We start from the raw sequence: 27,506 nt of genomic DNA on the forward strand, positions 1-27,506 counted from the left end.
TGGTTACCAACATTCTTCAAAATATCTTTTCATTTCATATTCATTTCATGTATGAAAGGAATGATTTCCCCCCCCATTTTGATTCTTTTAATTTTGGGATGAATAATGAGCAGGACCCATTTTGTAAGATTTATCCATATACTCGTTCCTCACTGGGGAGGTGATTCATCGCAGTGACCCTAAACACTGAAATAGAGGCATGTGTGATTGACAGCTACATCATCATCATTATCATCAGTATCAATTGCCCTACATTCATCCGTTGACCTTCTGAATCTTATCTGAGCTTTAGTCTAACTGTATGCACAGACACAACCTGTCAATCAAACGGTAACCTTTGGTCACGGTCAGCTTACTTAAACTTCGAGGCAAATCCTGCCCTTGACTAGTGTAAATAGTGGTGTTCCATCTCCAACATTCAAATTATCAACCAACCGGGACGTTAAACCTCCATGAAACCCATACAAGCATTTAAATCTTGAATTCGGTGTGCAATCCTTGGTAATAAAGTGGGTGTTGAGGTTAGCTGTGAAAGCATTTAGGTTAACTCAACCCGTCTGGTTATATCTCTGTTTGAATGCAGGCATTGCGCACAGGACTAGCTGGCTGAGGAAGGTTGTTATTGTGTTCTTTAGGCGAGCTTTGGCCCGCGTCAGCCGCACAGATTAAACTCACATTCTCCTCTGCAATATAGCACAGTGGACGTTCTGCTGCCCCGTCAGGGGTAAGAGGGGCTACCGCAGCTTGTGGGAGGGTCCCAGAGGCGGGGCAGTTTTCCAGCCGGTCATTCTCGACCTCAGGAAGAGGGCTGACCGTTCCGCCTGTGTTGGGATGTCGGATGTGAGACTCGTAGCAAGAGGGTCTGCAGGCATCCAGGTCGGAGCAGCTGAACTCGGAGAAGTGGCTGGAGTGCGAGTCGGCCACAGACGGCAGGCTGCCGCTCAGGGAGGGCGAGTCCAACTCGCTGGAATTGGTGCTGCGGCGCTCTAGCAGCTGGGCATCCATGTCTTCGCGCGTCTCGTTGATCTTGGTGCCACCGCTCTTTTTGCGCAGCTTTCCTTTACTCTTCTTCCCGGAGGAAGAGGACGAGGTGGAGGATGGCTCCTTGGCCCAGCGAGAAGACACGCACTTGCCCTCGTGCGGACAGCCAGAGGGGCAAACGCTGGCCCCGTGCCCTCCACTGCTGCCATCGTCCATACTGCTGCTGCCGCTGTGGTGCCTGAGCTTCCCTCGTTTAGATTCCACGTCCACCTGCACCTCCATACTGTTCCCATCTCTGCGCCACAACAACAGAAAACTATTAATTACAGCCCAACTTCCTACAGGCCCTTATGTTACATCATTATTACACAAACAGATTTGTTGAGAAGTCTCAAAGTGCTTGTAAACTACAATTCTGTCATGACAACTCTCAGAGTGTGTGGCATGGTAATGGATATGACAATGTTAATATATATTTGGTCTTGGCGGAATAGATCTGCTACGCTGCTGCTGCAGAGCAAGTACGGGACTTGCTACTGCCAATACATACATGGCACGCTGCAGTGAGCAAGTAAGACATGCTTCTGCTGTACAATATAGCATACATGAATTACCCATAGCAGATCTATACAGGTGGAGGGTTTCTGAAAGCACGCTGCACTGCTAAGGCAAACGCTAACCAATAATTTGAAGGTTGAGCATGCCAGCTCATAAGCTACTGATACAGCAGGAACTAATCAAGCTGTAGAAATATATAATTGCAAGCATTTGAGTTAAGAATCTATTAGCCTGCACCATCTAGAGTTTCATTACAGAACTTTGCATTTAAATTCTGTCAGTTATATAAATACAGACCTGTCCAGAGGCAAGTAGGCATTGAGAATGGATCCAGCCATTGCTTTGGTACTAGCGTTGTCACTGATTGTCCCCAGACTGACGGTACCAGACTCCCCACTCAGACTGCAACGCTCCTTTTGAACATCAGCTTGAACCTCCAACCTGAGACAAACAAACAACAAATGAAAGGCTTGTTCACACCAACCTAAATGTTTGGCATACATTTTTTGCACTTTACCATTGGCTTTTGGATTATTGCAGATAATAGGCTCTGTCACCAGCTACAATGTATGATTTTTAGCAGTTTTGTTCATCATGACAGTCTTCACAACTATGAATTTTGAAACCTAAATACAATCAGCAGTAGTGAAAAGCAGACTAGTGAGTAGATGAGAAAAAGTGTTTTGCGTGAAGATGTTTACTGTCCCAAAGAACGTCTGTATTCCCATTTAGCCAATTAAAGTTAAAGCATCAAAATGTACTCACATTCTTGCAGAGCATGTCTTTTTGGACTGGGTCTTTTGAATTTTAGTTCATTTTGCACTGACTTCAAGAGACATGGCCCTTTAAGGTATTGTTTTTGGCCAATAATTGTGCACGACTTGACATGTAAACAAGGTGTCACTGACCTGTTAAAGCAGTTGACCATGGCACTTCCTGACAAGCTGCCAGTGATGCTGGCCCCAGCAAGTGCCATAGTGCTGGCGTTCTCACTCAGGTTGTCTCTCATTGCTCCAATACGCTCCATGTGGCTCCCGCTGGCACTCAGGCTGCCCGTTAGACCCCCTACGCTGCCCTCACCGATGCTGGGGTTATGCCTGGTCTCTGCTACTGAAGTGGTGTCTGTTGAGGTAGAAGGGGGACATTACAGCAGTTAATAAAAACTCTGGAGCTGTACTGTTGAATGTATTTTTTCCCATAATGCTTCAAACTTGTATTTGCACCTTCAAAACTGATTAGGCCCCTATGATTTCAGTGATGTGGAAAATGCAGACATAATCGTAGGATCTAGCCATAAAAATGGAATTTAGACAATTTTGGATGAATAAATGTTGGGGTGTATACTTAAATCAAATCATGAAATGGACGTGTCTGTGAATACTGAAGCACAAAAAGACCGTGTTCTGCATGTCTCTTTGAATGTGGGTGTACTACATACAAACTCAAGCACACGTAACGCTCATGTTTTGTCAGCGTCCGCCGTCTCAATATATGAGTGAGGGCACAAGCTTCATTTTCAGAGCTGCTCTGAAAGTCACTTCACCAGCATTTCACCATTTAATGTGATAAAATTACCATCAGATACACACAGAAACTCAAAGGTCTTCGTTACAACCCAGTTGTATTTAAAACTATGACAGAAATATATTACTATTATCCCATAGAAGTAATAATACAGTTTATTAACACATGATTTTTGTTTATGGAATATCACTTTTAATTTAAACTATAAGCCAATCACTTTGTTTGCCATAAATGAATATAACACATTAGATTAATTAGACATCCTTTTGATTATTAAAAATTACACTATACATTAAAAATGATAAATTACATTATAAAAAACAAAAACGGAACGCAGAAAAAATGTAAATGAAAATTTGAGAAACCTGATTCTAGCTTACACTGCACATCAAGACAAAAGCTATTTGTTCCCAGCGTTATTTGAGCTTCATGGGAATTAATTGGTGTTTGAGGAAAACAACAACAACTATTACTTGATCCTTGAGTAGTTGTGTCTGGAAAAGGATAAAACTCAAGGTCTCTAGATATAGGTCTCACCTTCAATTCTAGTGGAATTTACTTTAGCCTGTAAATCGTACATATTTTAGCAAACTCCAGGAGGAGCACTTTAAACTAGAACACATTTCACACATTTGCATTAAGCCTGAGCAAGAAGTAGAGAAAGTGTGAAATGGGATAGACAAATCCTGGGGGAGAGACAACCAAGACAGACACTGTGAATGAGAGAATAACAGAGAGAATGCCAGATTCTGAAAGCTTTTCAACAGTTTGCCTTCGGTGCACTCCATTACAAAGCAGTTGTGAACAGCAGTGTGTTTTCCTTCAGTGAGTTTCACTCACCAGTCACAGCAGCTCCAGTGCCCACGTTCATGTCGTTCTCATCATCAAACTCGATGCGTACACCTTTTCCATTCCCTGCGGACACGCCGCAACCACCGCTGCGGCACAGAGAGATGGGCACCACACCATAGACGTATGCCAACATGATGGGCACTCCTATCCCTATGCAGACACAAAATATAATGGTTACTCAATACTGCTACACAAGTAGTACAGCCACCTTTAAACCAGATAGATTATCAATTAAATTTGCATTTCCTGGAGGAAATGCAAGGACTTAAAGGACCATTCACTCCAAAGATAATAACTAGAAAATCTTAATACTTGTTCTAATTCTGTGAGAATAAGGAAGGCCAATATAACAATAACAAAACAGAGGAACAACATCGTTGCAATCACTTTATGCATGATGCAATTATTCAATGACACATTCATAAGAATCACTTGCTTTGTTCCTGAATGAATTAGCCATTTGAACGAATCAATTGAATAAATGATTCAGTGACAAAGACAGTGACTTGCCACCCCTTACTGGTGGTTTTAGTTAAACATTTTTTTAAAAGTATTATTTCAGGTATTTCAATAATTTAATATTTATATATTCAAAAACTTTCATTTAAAACACTAATCTCAAAATGTTGTTATGAATTTAAATGCATTCAAGCCACTTCTAAGCGTCATTAAACAGTCTGTAAATTTACTTTTTTGTTCTTCTATGCCACCTCTGCAGTGCAAAGATGGATTTTGTTGATACTGATTTCACTTGTTTGGTAACTTATTCTTCCTGATTGCGTCTTATTATTCTAACTCAATTTATTAATATGACATTAAAGATGACATTTAAGTAAAAAAAAAAAAAAGCCCTTACAAAGGTTTAAAAAAAAAAAAGCCCCGGCAAAGTCATTTTAAAGAGTCAAATAATCACCTCATAATGGCAAGGTTAATTTCTGTCATTGAACAGAAGATGCTCCTAATTTTTTGACTGTGCTCCTATTTTTTTTTTTTTTTAAATTACAAGTGCTCCTAAACAGAAATGTAAGCGTAGAGCCCTCCAAATATATATTTTAAAGTTTAAAGGCAGATTTTTTAACCTAAGTGAAAGTTGTAGAAACCAGACAGTTAATTGTGGTTTTAAACTACTCTTTATTGTCAGAACATGACAAACTTCACATTTTTGAATTCTTAAACTTTTCCAGTAATTTTTCCTAAAAATAATTAATCCTTACTTTCTTATTTTCTGCATGTTCTAACAGGTGATAGTTTCAAATCATAAAACAGGTATGTGTTGCCTGATGACGCGTATATTCAGCACAGTTTTTGCAGTGCAGATTTGCAATATTAATATTACATTTTGTCTCTTAGAAATGCTTTTGATAGTAGCTTGAGTTGACAGTAGCATCTTAAATTAGGATGCAGATGTAAATTTATGTTCATTAATAAAAACAGTAACATTGTAAAAATTAACTTCATTTTGATATGATAGGATTTAAATATTCTGATTGTTTGAAAAATTAACCATTGGTCTTCCATAGTAGCATACATTTAGATCATGATAACCAGATAAAACCATGCATAACACCTCAATACCATGGCAAAATGTAACTATATGGTTTCTATGGTATTCGTATGAAAAATAGTAGCCTAAATATATTTAGTATAAATGCAACAATGCTATAGCTTAATTAGAAATAAATACTGTAATTATATTCCATTACTCCTTTAATACATTTAATACGTCTTCATTAATAAAATTCAATATGAATATCCCACATTTGCCAAAATACCATGGTGCAGTTAGTGCTACTAGTAACTACTAGTACAGTAAATCCATGTTAAATGATGGCGATTTGTAGATCGAAAAGCCTTCTGACTGTATCATTGCACAAAGTATTGCTCAGCATTGAGACCGATCAGCGAGTAAACGCATCTGCGTTAGTAAGTCGAGCGGATAAATTGTCCGTGTGGCGCAGTTCAAATGAGTAGCGTCTGTCTTTTTCCGCTTTATATCGAACTCTAGTAATCGCTTTATTTAGAAATGATATTGCGATAATTGTTTTTTCGCCCAGTCCTAGATCAGAACAAACAAATTAAGTTCTTTAATAATAATACAAATCAAACTGCTGTTATTCAAATTAAAGTGACTCATTAGGGAGAAAAAAGAAAAGAAATTGAGTCTGCTTACCAACAGTGACAGCAGCAACCACTGGAGACACAATCACTGACAATGTCACCCCGCCGGCGATGACAAGGTTCCTCTTGTGCTTAGAGATGTCCTTTCCCTCATAACGATTATGAATCTGAAGTAGATGGATTCAGAGTGGGTGAACACTTCTCATGCACATTCATTATTCTCGCTTAAATTACACTTTGCTTACTCATAACGCTAGCATAATTTCCAACTTGATGATTTAACAAGAGTCTCTTGAACATCAAACAAGGTGGATAAGTGTGTGATAAGACATGTAGGTCGTCATATTTCACAATGCACAGCTCAGTTAGAATTCAGGTCAGATAAACAGACCGTTATGGAAATCCCTTCATAATGAAATTCAGATTGAACAGCACATATCTGAAGTGCTATTAATCATTGTAAAAAGTAACCCAGTTTGCAGTGGGTTCATCTGGTTCAGAGACGGGGCTGCATATTAACTCGAACACGAAACCAAATCCTAAATGTAGGACACAAATTATACTTATTTGCTGGACATCAATCTCAAATCCATTAATACAGATGTAAGAATAGCAATTGCCAAACTGATTTCAACATGCTGGCACCATTCTAATAGGGTTTATAATAAGCAACAGTGTTTTTCTAGTCAGATAAAATGAAGGCCCTTTATTATCTTGTCATCATGACAAAGGAATTTGGAGAAACTGACTGCATTTTCTATGACAGCTCATTTTGTGAACCAAATTTAAAAGAAATCATCTGACGTATATTTTTCTTTAATTTAACCCATGCTATGTGCCAATTAGTTGACATTACAAGTTAAGGTTGATAATTGTAATGGTTTTCTAATGATAAATTATATAAGATTGTCCATGATTATCAGGACAGCTTAGCATTCATGAAAGGTTTGATGAAAATATATGCAGGCTTTGTACACACAGGCAAAAAAAATATTACAACACACAGTAAGATTTTTAAACTCATAAAATAAAAGCATATGGTTTAACATTTAAAGAAATTAAAATTACTGTATTTTTGCGGTTATACTATTTTTATTAAACCCTTTTTATTTTACAATATAATAGCTTTATTAATTATTATTTAAACAAATTATTAATCACTAAAAAAGATTTTTGTATAGTCCTTTTGAATTGGTCAGAAACAGTAGGATTGTGGTCTATGAAAAATGTCATGTGGAAAGATATACATACACACTTGACTTTATGGTTACTGAAAGCCTTAACAGGATGGACTACACTCAAAAACAAGTCTTCAGAATAAGATATTTTTATAAGATTTATAAGATTCTTTTTTTATTATCATTTATTTATTATGCAAAAGCACTTCCCTTCAAATTAACCAATTTTTTTTCTAAAATCATTCATTCTTTCCTAATAGAATTATTCAATTCATGTATCTTTTGATATCCCAATATACATTGCATAAAAATAAAATACTGCAATGTCAGTTTTCAATATCAAGCATTCCTAATTGTTTTGTAATCTAAGCTACAAGTATGTAATGCCACACATACTGCACTTACGTTTGTATTTCAAACACTAAATGAAAAGCCAAAGTTTCGGCTTGAATGTATAAAATTCAGTAATCCTCTTATAGTTGTGCTGTCGTTACGAATTCAACATCCTGCAGGATTATCATGATAGAGTAAACAGAGATAGAATGTTCAGTTCTCAGTCCTCTTATTCCACAATGACAGCTACTCTCAGTTGTTGTAGAAGAAAGACTTTTGGCACCATGCTGACACTCATATTAGGGACTTTCGCACCAGAGGAACCTTTTCATAGTTCCTAGAACTATTGGCAGAAGTAACACTTTTTGGCTTATTCGTACCGCAGGTAATGGAGTAGGAACAATTTTGTTTTTTAGGAACTACTGTTGGGGGAACTAAATTAGCTCCTACTTCAGAGTAGGGTCTAAACCAGCACAATAGGAACTACCAGCGACGTAAGTGTACGCTGATTGGCCGAACGCATGTCAAACACCGGCACCCGGCATTTTTAAAAAGTTCTCAGGGAACTATCCTAGTGGCTAGTTCCTATAAATAAGTTTCTAGAACAACCTGGTGTGAAAGCCTCATTACTTTGGCAACCAATGTAGATTTAACAAATATGTAAAAAAAAAAAAAAAAGGGATCTGATTTCATAACTTGCAAAAATGTGTAGACAATCGATCCAAAAGATTGGGTTTGAAAACCAAATCACAATTGGGTACAGCAGAATTAAACCTTACTTTTCATTCACAACATTCAGAGATTATTTGGAGTAGTCACCCACCTTTCTACCCACATACACAGGAATCCCAATGATCATTGCAGGTATAGCAATGCCAGCAATAAGTGCAATGCCAACTGGAGCGCCCACAAGTGTCCCCAACTGCCACAGGATTTTCTTCTTCCTGCTCCAGGGCTTCTTACCCCAGAACGTGCATCCTGAAGGACTGTGAAAGAAACAGAGAAATTAAACCTTGTAATGTAAAAAAATTCTACCACTCTTTGACCTTCATCTGTTCTCACACAGTGTCAACAATGGATGATTTATGTCATTTGGCCATGTATTGTGAACGTTGCAGTGGTCTTCAGTACACTGACCTTAAGTAGTGCAGGTCAGAGATCTCCTTCATACACAGCCAGCAGAACTCACAGCCACACACAGCGCAGGTCATGTGATTACAGCTCCCATCGTTCATCTTAATGATGTAGGCCGCACAGCGGGGACATGGCTTTATGTCATCGGCTTTAGGGACACAAGACACAGCGGTTAAAACCACTCCTCGTTGAAATGTATGAGATTTGAAAACAAAGTATGTGACTTTATAAGGTTTGTTTAAACTGATTGATTGATTGATTTTAGAGCAGTGATTCCTAAACTTCATGAATCAAACTTCAGTGAGGCCCACATCTGACATAAGATATAGCACCAATAAAACAGACCAAACTTTGATGTCAAGTGGCCATGGGTCTGCACTGTGTTAGTGTGCATTTTGTGGGCTTACTAGCAGCGCCACTCTCCTGGCTGTAGCTGAGTGACGATGATCTGAAGGGTCTCAGACGGAGGCTCTGAGCTCTCTGCTGTCGGGCGGCGTCACAGGTCTGATTTGGGTGCCACAGCTGTTTACAGTGGTAACAGAACTCCGTCCCGCAGCCCTCACGACCACACGTGATCTTTGGACAGCTGGCACAACCGAAGGCAATGACTGCATACCTGTCAAATCAAACAGACAAATACTTTCACAGTTATACACGAACATACTAGAAAAGATGCATTAGCTCATACATATCTGAGGGCACCCATCTAGCATGAAAAATTAAGATCAACATTAGTACGATTACAGTAAACTAATAATTAGTAAACTAAGCATTCATGTTTGTTCATTATCCAAAACAAATATGCCATGTTACATAACTGCAGCTATCTGGTAACAGCATGGAGTCTTTTTGACCCATCTAGATTAACAGCCCTGCTAATTCAAACTGATGGCATCATCAATTACCGCTGGCAATGGCCATTGTGACCCGATCTCTATTAATGAGAACTTATTAAATGATGCTGGAAGCTGTGCTTGTCTGCAGGGATAATGGTTGTTGGAAAGTCACAAGGGGGCAGATGGAGTGATTTGAGAGAAAACAGTGACAGGATCCCTATGCTAACTGATGTGTGTGCTAGACAGAAAAGTCGCATAAGAGCCTACAACAGTCCTTGTAATGTGATAAAGCACTAGAAGCTGAGAAGCTTGAATGTGCGCAACAGGATCAGTCAGTTATTCCAGCAACAAAGACGACATGATCTCAAAACCTCATGAGAGTCTTATGTTTGCATGTGGACTGACATAATTACACAATATAATTTGATACAAAAGAAGCTACAACTCCTTGGTGCAAACCAGATGCCATTTGGTGAACTGTCGGTTTTAAGCCTGAGAAACACCATGACATCTGTTTCCACAAACAATGTGGCCTTTGTCATTAGAGTTTGCCATTTTTCTAGAGGAGTCTGAGAGTGTAAGAGTAAACACAATGCTGGAGACATAAGACACCCCCCTGCCTGATCTACAGTCAACCCTAACAAAAAAAATAGTGATGTCAAAATAAGGATAGTAACAGCACAAGAACAAAAGTCACAGTATGAAACATGGCACAAAGCCTTTCCACTAAACAGAAAATGTGCAAATTTTTAAACATGTCTTCCAAGACTTTAACCTTACCTAACCTTAGCCAGCCCTGTAGTGCAACAATGCAGAATCAATGCAACTCAATCCGTCTGCTATTCCCATTAACTATAAACATGCTCTCCTAAATGTCTGACAGCCAGAAAGTGTCTGAAAAGTATGGCTATATAGTTTTCTTTTTTAAAACCCAAAAATAATTTTTGCAAAATGTTTGCTTAAAGCATTCTTAAAGCATTCAACATTCCTTTAATTAAATATAAAGGTCGTTTGCTTTAATACTGTTATCTAAAGCAGGGTTTTATAACCTGGGGGTCACCCGAGTTCTCTTGTAGCTCTCTTCCACCAGAATAGTTTGCGTTCTTGAGCCAGAGCCGGTTCTCGGCCAGGCAAAATGGAGCCTGTTGCGAACTGGCCGCATATTTCCACAGACTTGAGGAACAAACAGTGCTGCTATGTGTTGTTTACATGACTATAAGGAATCTAAAATCAAACAGTGTGCATCCCGGTGTTTGTGCAGGCAGTGTGGCACTTCTGTTTTGCTGTTCACAGTAGCAGGAGTGATTCTAGCTTATCGGCAGCTTACCTCTCTTGCACGCACAGTTTTATATATTTAGATATAAAGAGCAATGTTCTGGCCAGGAATCCCCTTTTCTTCAGTGGAGATACGCAGAACAGATCAATAACGTACAAAGTCCAGGAACCTGGCTGCACCGGAACAATATCGTTGGAAAATCTCTCTCTGATCACCCCTCAAAGCATACCATACCACAATATATAACTGCAACCTGCCATGACACATTGACTAGTTCTTGTTTCCTCCATTCTTGATGGTGCTTTGGCACATTTAAAAAAATACCTAGAAAAAGTGCCTAATTTATCTAACTGGAAGAGCTCTTTGCCAGACACAACAGACATCCTCTAAAGCAGAGGTCTTCAACCCTGCTCCTGGGGACCCACTGTCCTGCAAAGTTTTTCCAACCTGCTTCAGCACACCTGCCTCTGAATTTTCAAGTGATCCTGAAGAGCTTGATTAGCAGCTTCAGGTGTGTTTAATTAGGGCTGGAAATAAACGTTGCAGGACAGTGGGTAGCCAGGAGCAGGGTTGAAGACCTCTGCTCAAAAATGACAGATTAATAGTACCTACTGAGAAAATAAACAAGTGTAAACGATTATCAAAAAGGACAAGAGAAAATGGCAGCTCAAAATGTTGTGTTATTCAAACACAGGGCACAGCTGGATGCAGATCTGAGTGCTTAGCATGACAAGATTTGCTGCCAGGCTCTCCACTGGCCTGATAAAGACTCCATTCAAAGTGACAGTGTCACCAGTGTCAGGCCTTCAAAAGCGCTGATCACAATACAATACTGTGCCTTTGGCTTGTGTTAACTTCAAGATGACGTCCCAGACAGATCTGGCTCAGAGTGCAAGCCGATCAAAAAAAGAGAAAAGCTGAATCCCTGCCCAATATCACAGTGCTCATTGTAAAAGTCTCTGGGGCCTTTTTAATAAGAACATTTAGGCTAGCCTACTCTACTGTTAAAAATTTTGGGGTTAACACTTATTTTGAACTTTCTATTCAAAGAATCCTAAAAAAAAATCATCATCACGGTTTCTACAAAAATATTAAGCAGCACAACTGTTTTCAACATTGATAAGAAACATTTTTTTGAGCAGCAAATCAGCATATTTATGAAGGATCATGTGACACTGAAGACTGGAGTAATGGCTGCTTGAAAATTCAAACTGTCTTAAGGATAAATTACATTTTAAAATATATTCAAATATTCAAATTTTAAATTGTAATTATTATTAATAATAATAACAAACAATATTACTGATTATGTATTTTTGATAAAATACTTGCAAGTCTTGATGAGCATAAGACTTTTCAAAAACATTTTAAATTCTTACTGAGCCCAAACATTTGAAAGGTAGTTTACATTCATGTACACTTTGACAGAAAGATTAAGAATGTAGCTCGACTATGTGAAACCTGGAGTAGCTTAGCTTGATTATAACTGTGCATGTAAACATACATATTGACACTTCTAAAGTCAATTTAGGTAAGAGGCTGTTTATAAATGCTTACACACACACACAAAATGACCTCTACACTCGCACGTCAAAACAAACAGACCACAAATAAGCAAATACACACAACATGCAGACATGGCAGCTGTGGCAACACAACGGCAGCTGTGGCAACATCACAGCCATGCAGTTAAAAACCAAAGCAGCGATTTAGACCCAACCAGGAAAAAAAAAAAAAAAAAAGTCATGAAAACCCCAACTCCCATCATGCTGCTAAAGCAACAGGATGTTAGCAGCATTGTCAAAGTCCCTTTTCAGGCAAGTCATTTCACTCGGCAGCCATCTTTGAAACGCCTCTCAGGCAGCTATTTCAGTCATGCAAGTGCAGCTCCCATCTTTGAATGGGGAGTATCAAATTCTCCAAAGCTGTTCACCAAGCTTACAATTCAATTTCATATTTGAAATCACCAATGAAATCTGACAACAACTGTATTATAAAATGTAGTTTAATATGTTCAAAAAGCATAAAAAAAGCTTATTTTTCAGTCTAGAGCAGCCAATGCACATGTGCAGTCCTAATACTTATCGCAATATTTAAAGCCAAAACAGTGTTAAAGGTTGTATCAGTGATTTCAGGCCAAAGTGTTCCAACCAATCACCGACAGGGGGAGGGTTTTGTGAGGTTTTGAGCCAGCTTCTTCTTCAGCTCCGACTTCGCGTGCAGCCATACACGACCACAAAACCTCACAACACCCTCCCCCTGTCGGTGATTGGTTGGAACACTATTTGTTTTGGTTTTGAGTGGTTGGTGAAACCAATTGTTTTTGTGTGCAGATCTCAGAGCTTAGGCTGCCTACAGAGACGCGTTTTTTTGACGGCATGCTTATGGGGCGGCAGCTAGCGGATCGTTAGGAAAGATTAGATGAATGTGATCTTTTTTTCGGGGGGCCTGAAATCACTGATACAACCTTTAATATTGTTAACGAAAACTATGACGAAAAATGCTCGTTGACGACATTTTTTCCCTGACTAAGACAAGATGAGACACCCACGTCATTAAACGATAACTGTGACTATATCAACACATGCAATATCGTTGACGAAAAAAGACGAGACTGAAATGTGTTTAAAAAAAAAAAAAAAAAACATTTTTTTGTCGAATAAAGGAGACAACATTCCAGACTGTTTTTTTTACGAGAGTTCATGCTTACAGTTGCCAGATTTCAATAATTTAAACCCCCAGTCAGAGCTTTTCTGTTAAAAGAACACGTTTTCTACCCAGTCTTTTCTGGCAAACATGCGCTTGCACACGCGCTCTCTCTACACAGCTGAAGAAGCACGGATGATCTGAAAACACAGACAAGTAAGCTGGAGATCAGCGATCTTCATTTGAGATTTTTTAAGTGTCATTCAGTCAGTCTGTGTTCTGTCACGAGCCGCTTGCGCTGTTTGTGTGACTAAATCTGTGATCAAAATGCAGGCTGATATCCAGCAGTGTTTTTAATGTTGATCATATTCGAGCAAGAATAGGGCTGCCACTTCTGGAAAGGAAAATAAGGGACAATCGTGGTTCTTTATAGGAAAATAAGGGACAGAATAAAGAACAATCAAAATATATTTGTTCTGTACATAGTACATGTCATTGCAGTGTCTGCAGTTAAGTATGTGTATAAAAGATGTATAAAGGGTACAATTTTCACCTGAGATTTGGAGTCAGATTGCAGGGGGAAAATGGGCAAAAGCACTAGTCTACTTTTGTTATTTGACCAAAGTTTGTAGGCTATGCCTGCAGCCTGTACCTCATATTAAAGAAATCTTAATATCCTTTTAGATTCTAATTCTTAAACTTTTCTTTTGGTTTCTTAATTTTAAAGGCCCATGAGTAACACATTGGTATACATTTTCAATGGTTGCATATTTTCTGAAGAACAAATAATGTTGAAACTAGAAATGTATCTCTTTTTTTTTTTTTATATAAACAATTAAACATTCCTGAGTGCCACAAATAGTAGTAGCCTAGGCTATTTTTCCAAAGTTTGTCCCTGTAACTGTAAAAGTATCTCCATATCCTTCTATATACTCATTCTTAATAAACTTTTCTTTTGTAGGCCTAATCTTCATTTTAAAGGCCCTATATGGTTAAATTATTGAATTACGCTAACAGCCAGTCATGTAACAGTATGGTTGCGCCATATCGTTGTCTCATGTTGATTTCTTCAGAAACAGAACCGGCATGGAGTGATAAGTGGAAAATGAGTGCTGCAGCAATTGCTGATAAAACAGGAAAAGTCAGCTCGCCAGTACGGCAGTTTTTTGGATTTTATAAGTCTGACTGTAGTCAGACCAATGTCGTCTGCAAATTATGCAAGACCGTCGTCGGTTTCTCTATGTTTATATTTAACACTTTGCACTATTTTATTACACTTTATTAAGCATTTATTACGTATTCTTTAATTTTGCACCTTAATGTTAAGAGATAATTGTTAAGTGTTCATTGTGATTTTAGACTTATGTTTACATTTTAATTATTTGAGTGTTTTCCATGGTTGTGTTGACATTTCTGCTTTTATAACTGAGGGGATTATAATCAGAGGAAGGTTAAGTTTCAAATAAAAAAATGTTTAAATGTAATATATTTGTCTCCTGGTCCTTATTTTAAATAGGTCATAAAAAATATCAATAATTATCGATATCGACCGATATGAAACACTTAAACCGTGATACAGTTTTCAGCCATAACGCCCAGCCCTACTTACAGTAGCCTAGCCTAGTAAAAGACGACTTCCCTTTTTGATCACGTCTTCCCTCAGGTAGATTATGTGCAGTCACCCAAACTGATTAATGTTAGCCGGAATCAAAACGCAGACAGTGAAAGAATCCAGCCAAGATTTTTTTTTTAAATGAAATGGAAAATTTAAAAGCAAAAATGCAAAGTATTAATAAAAACTATAATAGTATCTAAAAGAGCACTGCTGTTGACCTATATTTGTTTTTTGACCTGGCACTGATTTCATGCACATGTCTGAGCTTGGACAGTAATGATCTGTCACAGGTCCAAGCTACACATTTTTGTTTGCAGAAAGTCTGCATATACACTACCATTCAAATGTTTTTGGTCAGTAAGATATTTTTTGAAAGAAATTAATACTTTTATTAAAAACAAGGTCACACTGGATTAAAAGTTTCAGACATTTATAATGTTCAAAAAGATTTCCATTTCAAAGAAATGTTGTTCTTTGCATTTGTCTAAATGTGCACTTACCCGCAGTCCGGAGCAGGGCACCAGCGGCAGTCAGGGTCTGCCACCAGCCAGCGGCGCAGCATGAACTCCTCGTACTTCTCCATGAGCACACGGTCATTGAGTATCATGCGGATGTCATGGGGGTTGAAGCGCTCTGAGCACTCTGGGCAGCTGATGTTGACCCTACTCTCAGATATCTCGATGCGTAAATACTGTCGAAGGCAGTCGGCACATGAGCGGTGGTGGCATGTCATGATGTCAGGGAAACGGTCTCTGGTGTGACGCAGCAGGCACAACGGGCACTCCAGCTGCTCAGAGGTGGAGGCTGAGGATGAGGAAGATGAAGATGAGGTGGAGGCCACACCGGGTGCAGAAAGTGCAGAGGCGTGGTCCTGCTGCTGGCACATTTCTGAGTGCACGCTCTCCACACTAGCGATGCCATCCACTCCAGCGGCTAGTGCCCGTGATTTACGAGATTTGGGCTCCCCACAGCGACGACGGAACAGTGAGCGCAGCGAGATGCGGCGTTTTTTAGGCGTCTTCCGTACAGAGGGCAAACTGACAGATGAGGCGGCAGAGGGAAGGTCCCTCTCGGACCCTTGCTGCTGCTGATGCAGGCTCATTTCTCCAGAGGAGGCACTGTGGTTTCCAAAGGACTGGGAAGCTTCTACAGGGAGGGCAGGGAAGGAAGAGGAGGAGGGGGAGGGAGGGGAGAGAGAGGGAAAGGGGGACAGGGTTTTCAGAGGGGAGCGCGAGGTGTTAAGACATGGTGGTGAACTCTCTGCAAGCTGCTCCCTTGAGCCAGGCAGCTGAAGTTGAGACACACGTGTCAGTTTGGAGTCACCAGGCTGGATCTCGACCTGATCTGTGAGAGAAACAGAGACAGAAACTGAGTGAGACAGACTGCACATCTTACACGGTGGAAGACAGAAGACCTCATTTAAAATATTTTTTTGTCGACGATTCTACATCATTTTCAGATGTCAAAGCATTTATGACTACAATTTTTGAGGAAAGTTTATGTGGGAGTGAGGGTAGTAGGAAAAAGGAAGTGGCGTGAAAGCAATCATTTGAAAATTAAATAAATTGTTGACATTTACTCATATAATTTCAACTATAAGTGAAACAAAAGATGTTTTGAGAAAGTCAATGTGCACCAAATCAGTTACCAACATTCTTCAAAATATCGTTTTATGTTCCACAGAAGAAATAAAGTCACAAGTTTGAAACGACACACACGTGAACAAATGACAATTTTAGTTTTTGGTAAACTGTTCCTTTAATGCTGCTTAACCATTTTATAGAATGTCACTGTAGTAAACGATTTGCTGTACACTGAGCAGATGGAGTGACGTTCTTTACCCAGAAATGAAAAGATATGCATATTAGATAATGTAATTCCAGCTTTAAATCTACTAGAAATTAAATTGATTTGATACAGCAGCCCTGATAATGATGAGGGTGTGGTTACTCAACAACTGAACTGACGGTAATATATTTACACACACAAACAATATAAAATTGTGTTACAAAACAGAATTGGGTATAGAAACAATAGTACACATAAAATGCATAGCAATAGTTCGGTTCACAAATTTCATGTGAACAGCAAGTTTAAAGGTTGAAATTGATTCCTGCTGTCTGAAAACACATTAAAACACTGCCAAGATGAGAAGAACTGACTCAGTGGAAAAGTTGATGAAAGGCTGAAAACAGCAAGTTCACAGTAATGAAACCATTACAAAAAGACTGGAGAACCACTTTTGAACAGGATGTGACATCACTGATACTGTACGGATAGAAGAAACTAATGCGTGGCAGTGAAAGCCACATAAACCATGTTAAGGAACCTGAGACAGACCAGCAGAACAGAATGCGACCCGGAGAAGAGAATGAGAATCCTTCTCATCATTCACAGAGAAGTTCTTCTCGCCCTGCCTGCAGGCCTTTCACACTGTTGTAGGTATACAACACATCTGCACTGCCTCAAGAGTTCTGAGAGCTCACATTTCAGACCTCAACAGGTGAATTAAGGTGAGTGATGAGTATCAGTCTCAATTGATTAGCACAAAGACTCTTAAACCAAATGAGGAAGAGACACTCGACAGACATGAATCATCTGAGCTTCCCAAAAATGCTGCAGTCTGTCACATGAGAGCTGAGAGGTCATAGGAATAAAAGGTAATTTACTTAATGACTCACAAAAATAAAAGGCGTTTTCCCACACACTCTTTGGCAGTGTGCACCAGCTGTTTCTCTCTCTTATAATCTAAGACACTGCTGCCTCTAAGCCATACCAGAAATACTTCAACCTCCTTGTGCAAATACAAACACACACTTTCCAGCTGTTTTTTTTCTTCTTCTTCACACTCTCCATTCAAAACACACTAGAGTATTTGCTCAGTTTGCTCAGCAAGCAGATAGTCAGTCAAATGAGTCCCACTTTACAATTTGATAGGATCTGTGATGCACATTCCTACAACAACAATTGTTCTAAGAATATTCCAAAATATCCAGTGAAATATGTTTGAAATTAGAATTAGTTTTCCCCAAGTCATATGCTGAAATGAGCATCTCTAAAGTACCCGGATATGTGCAGATCCATGCACACTCAAATGGCTAATATTGCCAACAACAACCTATTGTGCTTTGGAGAAGGATTCAGTTTAGCATTCTGAACAAATAAAAAGCACTACAAACTAGAGCTGCCCCATAGGAGTCAACTAAATGTTACATGATAAGAGGTGGTTTGGTCTAATACATTTTTATTTGTTGGTTGATCGCAGAAGAAAAAAAAACACTTCACAGAGCACATGTCGTGAGCCATTTGGGAAAGGGCCAATGCTGTTTGGTTATTATCATATAGGGCCAGTGTACGGCATATTGAAAATATTATACTACATAACAGAAAGTTAGTGGTTAAGTGGGATCATCATTAACAACAGATGCCAAGAGCACTGTGTGTGTTTACGTAATACAAGGAAACTGAGATAAATGATTGTTCCTGAATAACAACTGAAAAAGAAAACTTAAAATTAAACTTTTGCAAAAGCATGTTAGGCCAAATATATATTTACATGTATTCAAGGCTGATTCCCTTTGTCTAAGTTTGTCTAGATTCCCTTTTTTTTTTTTTTGTGCCTAAAATACACTTAATACCACTCAGGTAACCTGTCAAAACACACGTAAAGACACGTATGAACCCTTAAGACAAATGCCATGGCAAGCTGATAACATTCAAGAAAGATAAGATACCATTAACAGCCACAGTGAAGATGCACATTACACTCATTTGAGGTGCATCATATTCCCAACACAAAACATACAGATAACATCTACACTGTTCTGCTCAATGGGTTTAGTCTAGTCCTGATAACAGTGACTGGTATGCGCAAACAGATCTTGCTCCTTTCATTCAACATTTGATGGTTGAGCTGCTAAAAAATAAAGAGCACACAATGAAATAAAACTGATTTGGTAGCTGCAATGCCAAACGGCTGACGCCGTTGAACACATTCCCAAAACACACCTACATTGTCTAACCAGTATGGCATGCTGTTTAGACACATAATAACATTACTCAAATTTTTTTAGTCAATCAAGGACAATTTCCCCTGCTTGATTTTCCCCAACACTGCAACAACTGTAAACATACATTTCTAATTTTTAGATCTGGTTCTTTTCAAAAACCCTTTTACAATAAAACTACATTATGGAATATTAAATCACATATTAGAACCCCAGGCACTGGTATGTCTATGGATGAAATGACAATTAAAGACATCAAAAACATTAGCTTTTAATATTTTAGTACAGGTGCTTTTATGAAGAAAACATTACAATAAAAGAAAAAGTAGCGATGTTCCAGTGATAGGGTCTTTGTTTACAAAAGGGGTCGGAGTTCATGTAAACACTGGAGGAGTTAATTAGGCTACATCTGGAAGAGCTTCACAGAAATTAATTTACTGGGTGTAAATGCTTTTATAGTAAACAAACACACAGTGCTCCGAGAGACAACACACAAACAATCCCGCAGGACTTGCACAACCACAATCTTTAACAACTCAGAATCTGTTTATAGCCGACATAAAGGCCGATAAATGGGTGGCTGACATACAACTGAGATGGTACCAAATTTTCATGTTGTGAATTCAGCATAATTGCTGAAGCTTTTGTCATGACATACGATATCACAATATTGAAATAAGTTACAAAAAAGTGTTTTCATACTATAACAGGTTTCATAAATATTAATTTAAATAAACAAATGTATAGCCTACATTAAACAGATTAAAGTAATTAAAGTGCAAAAGAATTATAGGCAAAATAACAGGTAACCCTTTACAATAAAGTCTCATTAGTTAATGTGGAATACTTGATTCTGATTGGTCAATTGCGCCATGTTATTCCCCTATAACAACCGCTGAATGCGGATAACACGTGCGCATTACTTAAGTCAGCAGCGCTATATGATAGCTAGGAACGTTTTTTCTTCATGGAAGTTGTGTTTGGTGAGCTAATCAAATATTAAAACTAATATTAATAATCAAATCAATATTTTGTGTAAAGTTATTTAATCAAGTCATCCAGTATAGTGGACTCGCTCTCTCGTTTAATTCAAATGTAGCTGCTGCCATTTTGGAACTATTGTTTTGTACACTGTTTGGATTACAAACATGGTAACAAACAGATTTTAATATTTATCAAACCCATATTTATTTATGTGGCGGAAATAACAACTGGCTGGATGTACATTATTCCTTACTTAATGAGCAATAGCTACATTTGTTACAGAAGTTATTATTCTTTGTTAACGTTAGTTGAAAAGAAAATACAACTGTTAGTTCATGTTAGCTCAAGTCTATTAAATAATACAGTTACTACTTTTGATTTTAATATGAAATGCTGAAATTAACTAAGATTAAAAAATGCTTTAGAAGCATTTTTCATTGTCAGTTTATGTTAACTAATGATTTAACTAATGTTAACTAATGGAGCCTTAACGTAAAGTGTGACCAAACAATATTTAGGGCATGTTGTAGTCCAGATTAAAAAGTAAAAATGAGTAAGTTTGAAAATAAATAGCCAATTAAATCTAAGTATTTAAGTATTCAGTGAATCTCCAGCCTGATCTCCTGTGAAGCTGATCTTCTGTTCGCATTCACTCACTTCGCACGGAGCGACCGTCACTTGCAGACAGTAATGCACACTTCACAAGATATCATAGCTGGATTCGATTAAATCTGCAAGGTTTGTGAAATTAAATGTTTATTAGATATTCAGAGATTTGTTTAAATGACGTAGATGCGCATTTGCTGAATGTTGACGGCAAATGAGAAAGTATTTTAGCCTGATTGTTTGCCTTTTCGGTTACAAATAATATAAAAGCAAACGCTTTACTTTACTTACTTCGCATTAGGGATGGGACGAAATATCGTTTGACGAAATATCGCGATACAAAACGTGACGAAACGCATCGAGGTCGAAAAAAATGGATCGCGAAATAAAGATAGATGGCACTGCTGCATGATTTGCGTAGTATATAAATAATTTAGTGTATTATATGTGTGTGTATGTATATGGGGCAGACATACAGTCTATGGTGGCAGGCTGGCAGCACCATCTGCTGATCAAGCAGGGTAAAACTAAAGGCCATTGCACACTGAGTCCGAAATTTTCGTATGCGTTTTTTCGTGTTCGTCAGCCTTAAAATTCGTCACGCACAGAAACCTTGCACACTGAGTCCGATGCGTATTTATTAAACCTTTGCGGAAAAAAACGCAAAAAATACAAAAAGATTCGTCAAGCAGTGAGGATGAATTTGTTGCACTCTTTCTTCTTAAAAAGAAAAAAAGAAAGGAAATATTGGGTCCATCCAATCCTGAGATTGCGCCGAGAGGAAGGAGAGTTTCACCTCCTTATCAAGGAGTTGCGAAATTATTCCGAGCGATTCAAAATTTACCTCAGAATGTCAGTGGAACAGTTTGATGCTTTGCTAGCGATACTGGAGCCACATATTAAAAAGAAGACCACCAACTTCCGTGAACCAGTCGATCCTGAACAGGCAGTATGTCTATGGACGGACACGCACACACACACACACACACACACACACACGCGCGCGCGGCCGGCAGAAGCGCTGGGCAGACAGAACAGCTGTATACAGGTTATATTTTATTCAGTGTCTTTGTAATCCGCATTTTGTTTTTCATACAGTACTGCGAGACGAAGTGTATCAACTTGTCAGACGTCATTCTGGATTTTGTCGTTCGCTTGTACGGTGGCTCTGAATTTTCAAAAAACCTCTCAAAACACTGTCTGTGGATGCGAAAAACGCAGAAAACCGAACCCAATCCGAATTATTTTTTTACGGACGAAAGTTTCGTAGGTCAGTGTGCAAGCGTGATTGACATAACGTGAGGTAGAATTTTTTTTTTAACTTGCGAAAATTTCTAATGCGAATTTCGGACTCAGTGTGCAATGGCCTTAAGACTGTGTGTAAGCTATGCCATGCTGTCATTCCGTACACCACATCCAACACATCAAACATGAACCACCACCTTCAACGTCACCATAATAAGTTGTTGTTATACAGTAATATTTTTTTCTTTTTTGATATCGTATCGTGACGTATCGTATCGTGACCCTGGCTAGAGCCCGACCGATATGGATTTTTGGGGGCCGATGCCGATGCCGATATTAACTCGAAAAAAGCCGATTTATAAGCCGATATTTTGATTTTGAAAATAAACTGGATATTAGACCCATTTCTTATAAACTGCACTTACACAACATTCAATGGCAAAATATCTGCCTGTTCTATGTATGTGGGCTGTATAAACCATTTTCCAGAAGGGATTATGTTAAAAAAAAGCCTTAGACTCAGCCTTACTAAAATAATATAATGCAGTTTAAAAATATATATATATTTTTTTTAATTAACTTTATTGTCACAACAACAGAATATATTAAAGTTCTGCTAAATATAATGTATATTAAAAATACAAACTTAAGCTATGAAACAAAGTCCTTTGAACAAAAAATATCAACTATTATTATTAATATTGACAGTAATAATTAAAAAAAATCAATGATGATGATGATATTATTATTATCATCATCATCATTTGTATTATTATTAAACAAGACAAAGGTCACTCCTAATTCTATCCATCTATTCCATCAAGCTACAACAAACCATTTTCAATCATCATTTGCTGTCTGCCTTCTAAAATCTACTACTTAGTGATGCACTAAATACATTATGTGAGGTAATTAACACATGGTTACCGAGTCGATCGTTCCCTGGGATGCGTTTTCATGAAAATCGAATGTAAAGAGTTTTATCTCTAAAAACAGATGATCTTATAACGCTATTATATGGGGCACAGAGAAAGTAAAAGTAAATCGCTAGTTAATACCACTAACAAGGCTCAAAATAGCCTCACACTAACACGGTAGCATAATGAGGGTCCCTACATGCAAACCGAAGCATTGAGAACTTTGTAAGTGTACAGACAGTTTAATAAGAAGATACTTTATAAAGACAGTACATTACGCGTTTACAGCCATCATCTAGGAGAACAGTCTCGACTAATCGAGCCACGAACGCCGTGCTACGTTAGATTTCACAAACGTAATTCCTATCGACCAGCTCACTTAGCGCGGCGTTCGTGACTCGATTAGTCGAGACTGTTCTCCTAGATGATGGCTGTAAACGCGTAATGTACTGTCTTTATAAAGTATCTTCTTATTAAACTGTCTGTACACTTACAAAGTTCTCAATGCTTCGGTTTGCATGTAGGGACCCTCATTATGCTACCGTGTTAGTGTGAGGCTATTTTGAGCCTTGTTAGTGGTATTAACTAGCGATTTACTTTTACTTTCTCTGTGCCCCATATAATAGCGTTATAAGATCATCTGTTTTTAGAGATAAAACTCTTTACATTCGATTTTCATGAAAAAGCATCCCAGGGAACGATCGACTCGGTAATAATGTGTTAATTACCCCTACAGTAACGCACACTTGCATTTCACACACGTGTAAAAGAAAAGCTAACTTTTATGCACAGGCTAGCTGCTATGTTTGATACTTTTTCTCTATGTCTAAATGTTCACTCCTCGCGTGCCTAACTTACGTTTTACAATGCAGGGACTGGAACAACAGATATGCTAGTTATAAATACAGTAATCATTACTTTATTTAGGCAGAATAAGTTCGTTATGATTTCCAAGCTCATTGATGTTAGCAGTCTTCCTTGTAGAGTGCCCTCTGGTGGACAAACTATGCTAATGCAGCGCCAACACTCATAACATGGTTGCAGGGTGTTTCGTCCGCTTTTATTTTATTTTTTAAATATTCATTTATCGGCCGTTATAAATGCCGATACCGATAGTTTGGAAAATGCCTAATATCGGCCGATAATATCGGCCCGCCGATATATCGGTCGGGCTCTAACCCTGGCATATCGAGGTGCATCGTATCGTGAGTTTAAGTGTATCGTCCCATCCCTACTTCGCATACCATTTACTTTCTTTGTTTACCAGTTCTGTCTAGCAAAGTATTAGATATGACTGACAGAGATCGTAAATGAATGAAGACGGAGAATGTGAGTGAGCGCTGTGTGATCTGAGGAGCTGCCGTTGCCGTTCTCTTCTGGCGCTGGTGTTCTCAGCGCCGCCTGGCAAAATAAAAGTCCAACACATCGGCCAATCAGAAAAACTTATCGGCCGATGCCGATATTTCAAAAATGCCAAATATCGGCCGATATATCGGCTTTGGCGATATATCGGTCGACCGGTAATTATTTTCACATTTGCATAGTTCACGATTACAGCATTTCACTAGATTTGTAATGAGTAGCGTTTGTAAACTTGTTTTCCGTCCAAAATAAAAGCTCGACTGCAGTTTCCTTTCAAATAAAAGCTCACAAGTTTATCTCTTGCATGGATAGAAATTAGGACAAAACTAATTATATTTTTCAGCTCATTTGTTTTATGGCTCTTACTATCATAGGAATAATATTATAACGTTATTATTAGAAGTAGCAGTAGTATTATGTAGTGTACTGTAGACAGACATTGTGTCACAACTGAAAAGAGATTTGAGTCCAGATTCAAGTCAAAGCACATACTTTTTCTTTGTTCAATTTGCACACTGAACATGGGTTGGATCTCTTAATTTTAAACTCTCAAAGTGCATAAGATAGATGAATTTAACTTTGAAGTGTACAAAATTCTCTTCCGAGAAGGGGAAAGAAATTTAGGGTAATTTTCTTCTGCATACCCTAGGGACCGAGGTGCACCTACCACAGTTTCACAAAATCCTGTGGGAAACACTGCACAAGGAAGCCATTTGGCTCATATAAAATAGCAGCCAGCATCATAAAGAACAGCTCACATAAGCGAGACATTTTAAGATTTATAGGGCCACTACAGTAACTACATGGAAGCATGTAAACCAGCTAAGTTGCTAAGTATTACCCTCTACCCAAAGCAACTGAGAAAGAGCAGTCAAAGTAACAGCCAGGGCGGAGACAACAGCACAGTATAAAACATTCTACTCCTACCCTTCTTTTTTCCAGTCAGCTGAGGGCCGGGAGGAAATGATGTCAGCAGCTAAGCATTTTGTGAGGCTAAGTTCATCTGCTCTGTGTTTGTGTGTTCACAAAGATACCAAATAGGCTTTTCTTCATCAGCACAATTGCTGATTATGCCAGCAGGAGACTGTCCGCTTGCCACTGTCCCAGCTGGGACACACACACACACACACACACACACACATCTCTCAGAAGCTGGCATCCTGTGTGCAGCTCCGGAGAAGCAGGCATGTGTACAGAATGCAGTGGGATTTCTGTAATGAGCTTATTAAAGCAATTTCCTAGAACATTCTTCACTGAGGACAGACTTCCTCACCGTGACAACGTACATTCGGTCTACTCCTAATGCCTGCCCTGTTACTTCTTGATCACTCACCATGTTTCACCTTGTATGATCACACCGATACTTATACTGGACACAGAGCTTTGATCAGATATTAAGCATGACACACCAAATCCAAAAGCCCTGAGCTTTCTAAACTGCTGTCAGCTGAGCAGCTAAAATAAAAGGCTTATTCAGGTTTGGTATAATCCGTCTCCATTCCAATCTAACCATAGAAAGTACACAGGATACTTAACAAGTACAGGTAGAGCTACAACTAGCAGTGTTCAATGGCCCTTATACAATATTTACCAAGCAAAATGACCTCTGGCTAGCACGCGGTGCCTGTGCCAAGAGACAAAATAAGACCAAAATAGCTCAGTATCCTGTGCATTTACATACAGAATAGAACAAACAGAATAGAACAAACAGTTAAACATCAATACTTTGTCTGGCAGTGTTGGGGAGTAATGATGGTGTAATGATTGGGGTGTAAACTTAACTTTTCCAGTAATAAGCTAGATTTCCAACAAGTACTAGAGTATTGTGATAACCGTCAGCGTTTATGTCATAACACTTTATTGTGCAAGCTGGTCATGAGACAAACTGAAGAAACAATATAATGCCCTCCTAAAAAGTTCACTCAAAATGGCATTTGGAGGTACAATTCATTCATTCAGTTGGCTAGTTTGTCAAGTAAAACCAATACTTAGCAAAAAAAAATCTGAAAATCCATTACTACATTTTCAGCGACGCATAAGTAAGCTACTTTCCATAAATGTGTGAGACTTCAGATTTATTAGCCACTATAAGTAAATAACTAATAACTACAAAATGCAGTAAACTGTAAAACTATTTAATAATTGGAAGCGGATGACACCGGAAGACTTTTACATTCAAGTTACAAATGGCCACAGCCAATCTTACATTAAAAACAAGATGGATAAATTAGGGTGTTTTCTCATTTTTATTAGTTGCATTTGGTGTAGCCTATATAAAGCTGGAAAGTTCACCCAAAAATTTAAATTAGCCCATGATTTCCTCACCCTCAAGTCATCCTAGGTGTATATGACATTCTTCTTTCAGACGAATACAAACGGAGTTATATATAAAAAAAAATGTCCTGGCTCTTCCAAGCTTTATTATGGCAGTGAATGGCCATTTCTGTTTTGAAGTCCATAAAAGTGCATCTGTCCATCATAAAAGTGCTCCACACGGCCCCGAGGGGTTCATAAAGGCCTTTAAAACCAGACAGTTTCTGGTCTCATTGACTTCCATGGTATATATTTTTTTCCTACTATGGAAGTCAATGAGACCAGAAACTGTCTGGTTACTGATATTCTTCTAAATATCAGAAACTCGGCTGAATGGATTCGAAAACGGTAAAACTCAACTGTTTAACTCTGGGGGAGTTGTAAAATGAGCCTATTTCCAAAAAAAGTGGAGTATCCCTTTAAGGCTGTTACTCTAAGGACCCTAACTTTTTGTGCCCGATAAATCAGGCTCTGACTGCATCAAGATACTATCTGCAGAAATAGCTGCAATGTATTTTTAGTAGCTTGTTAGTAACTTATTATTCTATCAGAACAATGGCTTGACTGTAGTGAAACTTGCCTTGCAAACTGAAATTATGATTGGGAATCGACAGATTTCAAGCTTCTTCCCCAACACTGCCATCATAATATCATGATACACAGCAAGATTAACAAACTCTATTGAATGTAGTAATACTGCTGTAGGTTGAGTGGCTAATCTAAAAGGAGCTTCCCTCTCAGATCCTGAATGAAGGACGGAGATTAAGACGTCACCACCAGATCCAGACGCTGCAAGTTCAGCTGGCCTCCCCAGGTCATTCAGCAGTAAGATTTAGCTCCAATTGATGAGAGCTAAACAGAGACTTTCTATAAGTGGCGGCTGTACACAATGTCTGCTTGGGAAAGTGAAGCTGAAAATATCAACTGTGTGTGAGCTGTGAGCATGAATGCAGAAGTTTAATTTTAAACTTCAACTGGCAACTGCATTACAAACAAATTGAAACAAAAAGCAGTCATGCCT

The 27,506-nt window shown here is 38.5% G+C and overlaps 1 protein-coding gene across 2 annotated transcripts in view; it reads right to left on the reverse strand.

The window, feature by feature from the left end:
- rnf19a (ring finger protein 19A, RBR E3 ubiquitin protein ligase) overlaps nucleotides 1–27,506 on the reverse strand; it is a 33,749-nt gene that overhangs the window by 1,793 nt on the left and 4,450 nt on the right. Inside the window, exons 2-10 of one of the 2 annotated variants that reach the window (XM_079878056.1) lie at nucleotides 15,552–16,395; nucleotides 9,086–9,294; nucleotides 8,682–8,826; nucleotides 8,368–8,530; nucleotides 6,086–6,200; nucleotides 3,904–4,065; nucleotides 2,448–2,661; nucleotides 1,837–1,980; nucleotides 676–1,276 (exon numbers count right to left, since the gene is read on the reverse strand). In XM_079878056.1, the coding sequence (XP_079734182.1) occupies nucleotides 676–1,276; nucleotides 1,837–1,980; nucleotides 2,448–2,661; nucleotides 3,904–4,065; nucleotides 6,086–6,200; nucleotides 8,368–8,530; nucleotides 8,682–8,826; nucleotides 9,086–9,294; nucleotides 15,552–16,395 (2,597 nt within the window). Of the gene's footprint in view, nucleotides 1–516; nucleotides 1,277–1,836; nucleotides 1,981–2,447; nucleotides 2,662–3,903; nucleotides 4,066–6,085; nucleotides 6,201–8,367; nucleotides 8,531–8,681; nucleotides 8,827–9,085; nucleotides 9,295–15,551; nucleotides 16,396–27,506 lie in introns of those variants that run through there. The other variant, XM_079878055.1, reaches the window with a different exon arrangement.

Source organism: Squalius cephalus (genome assembly GCF_949319135.1).
Source record: "Squalius cephalus genome assembly, chromosome: 8".
NCBI classification, from domain to species: domain Eukaryota; kingdom Metazoa; phylum Chordata; class Actinopteri; order Cypriniformes; family Leuciscidae; genus Squalius; species Squalius cephalus.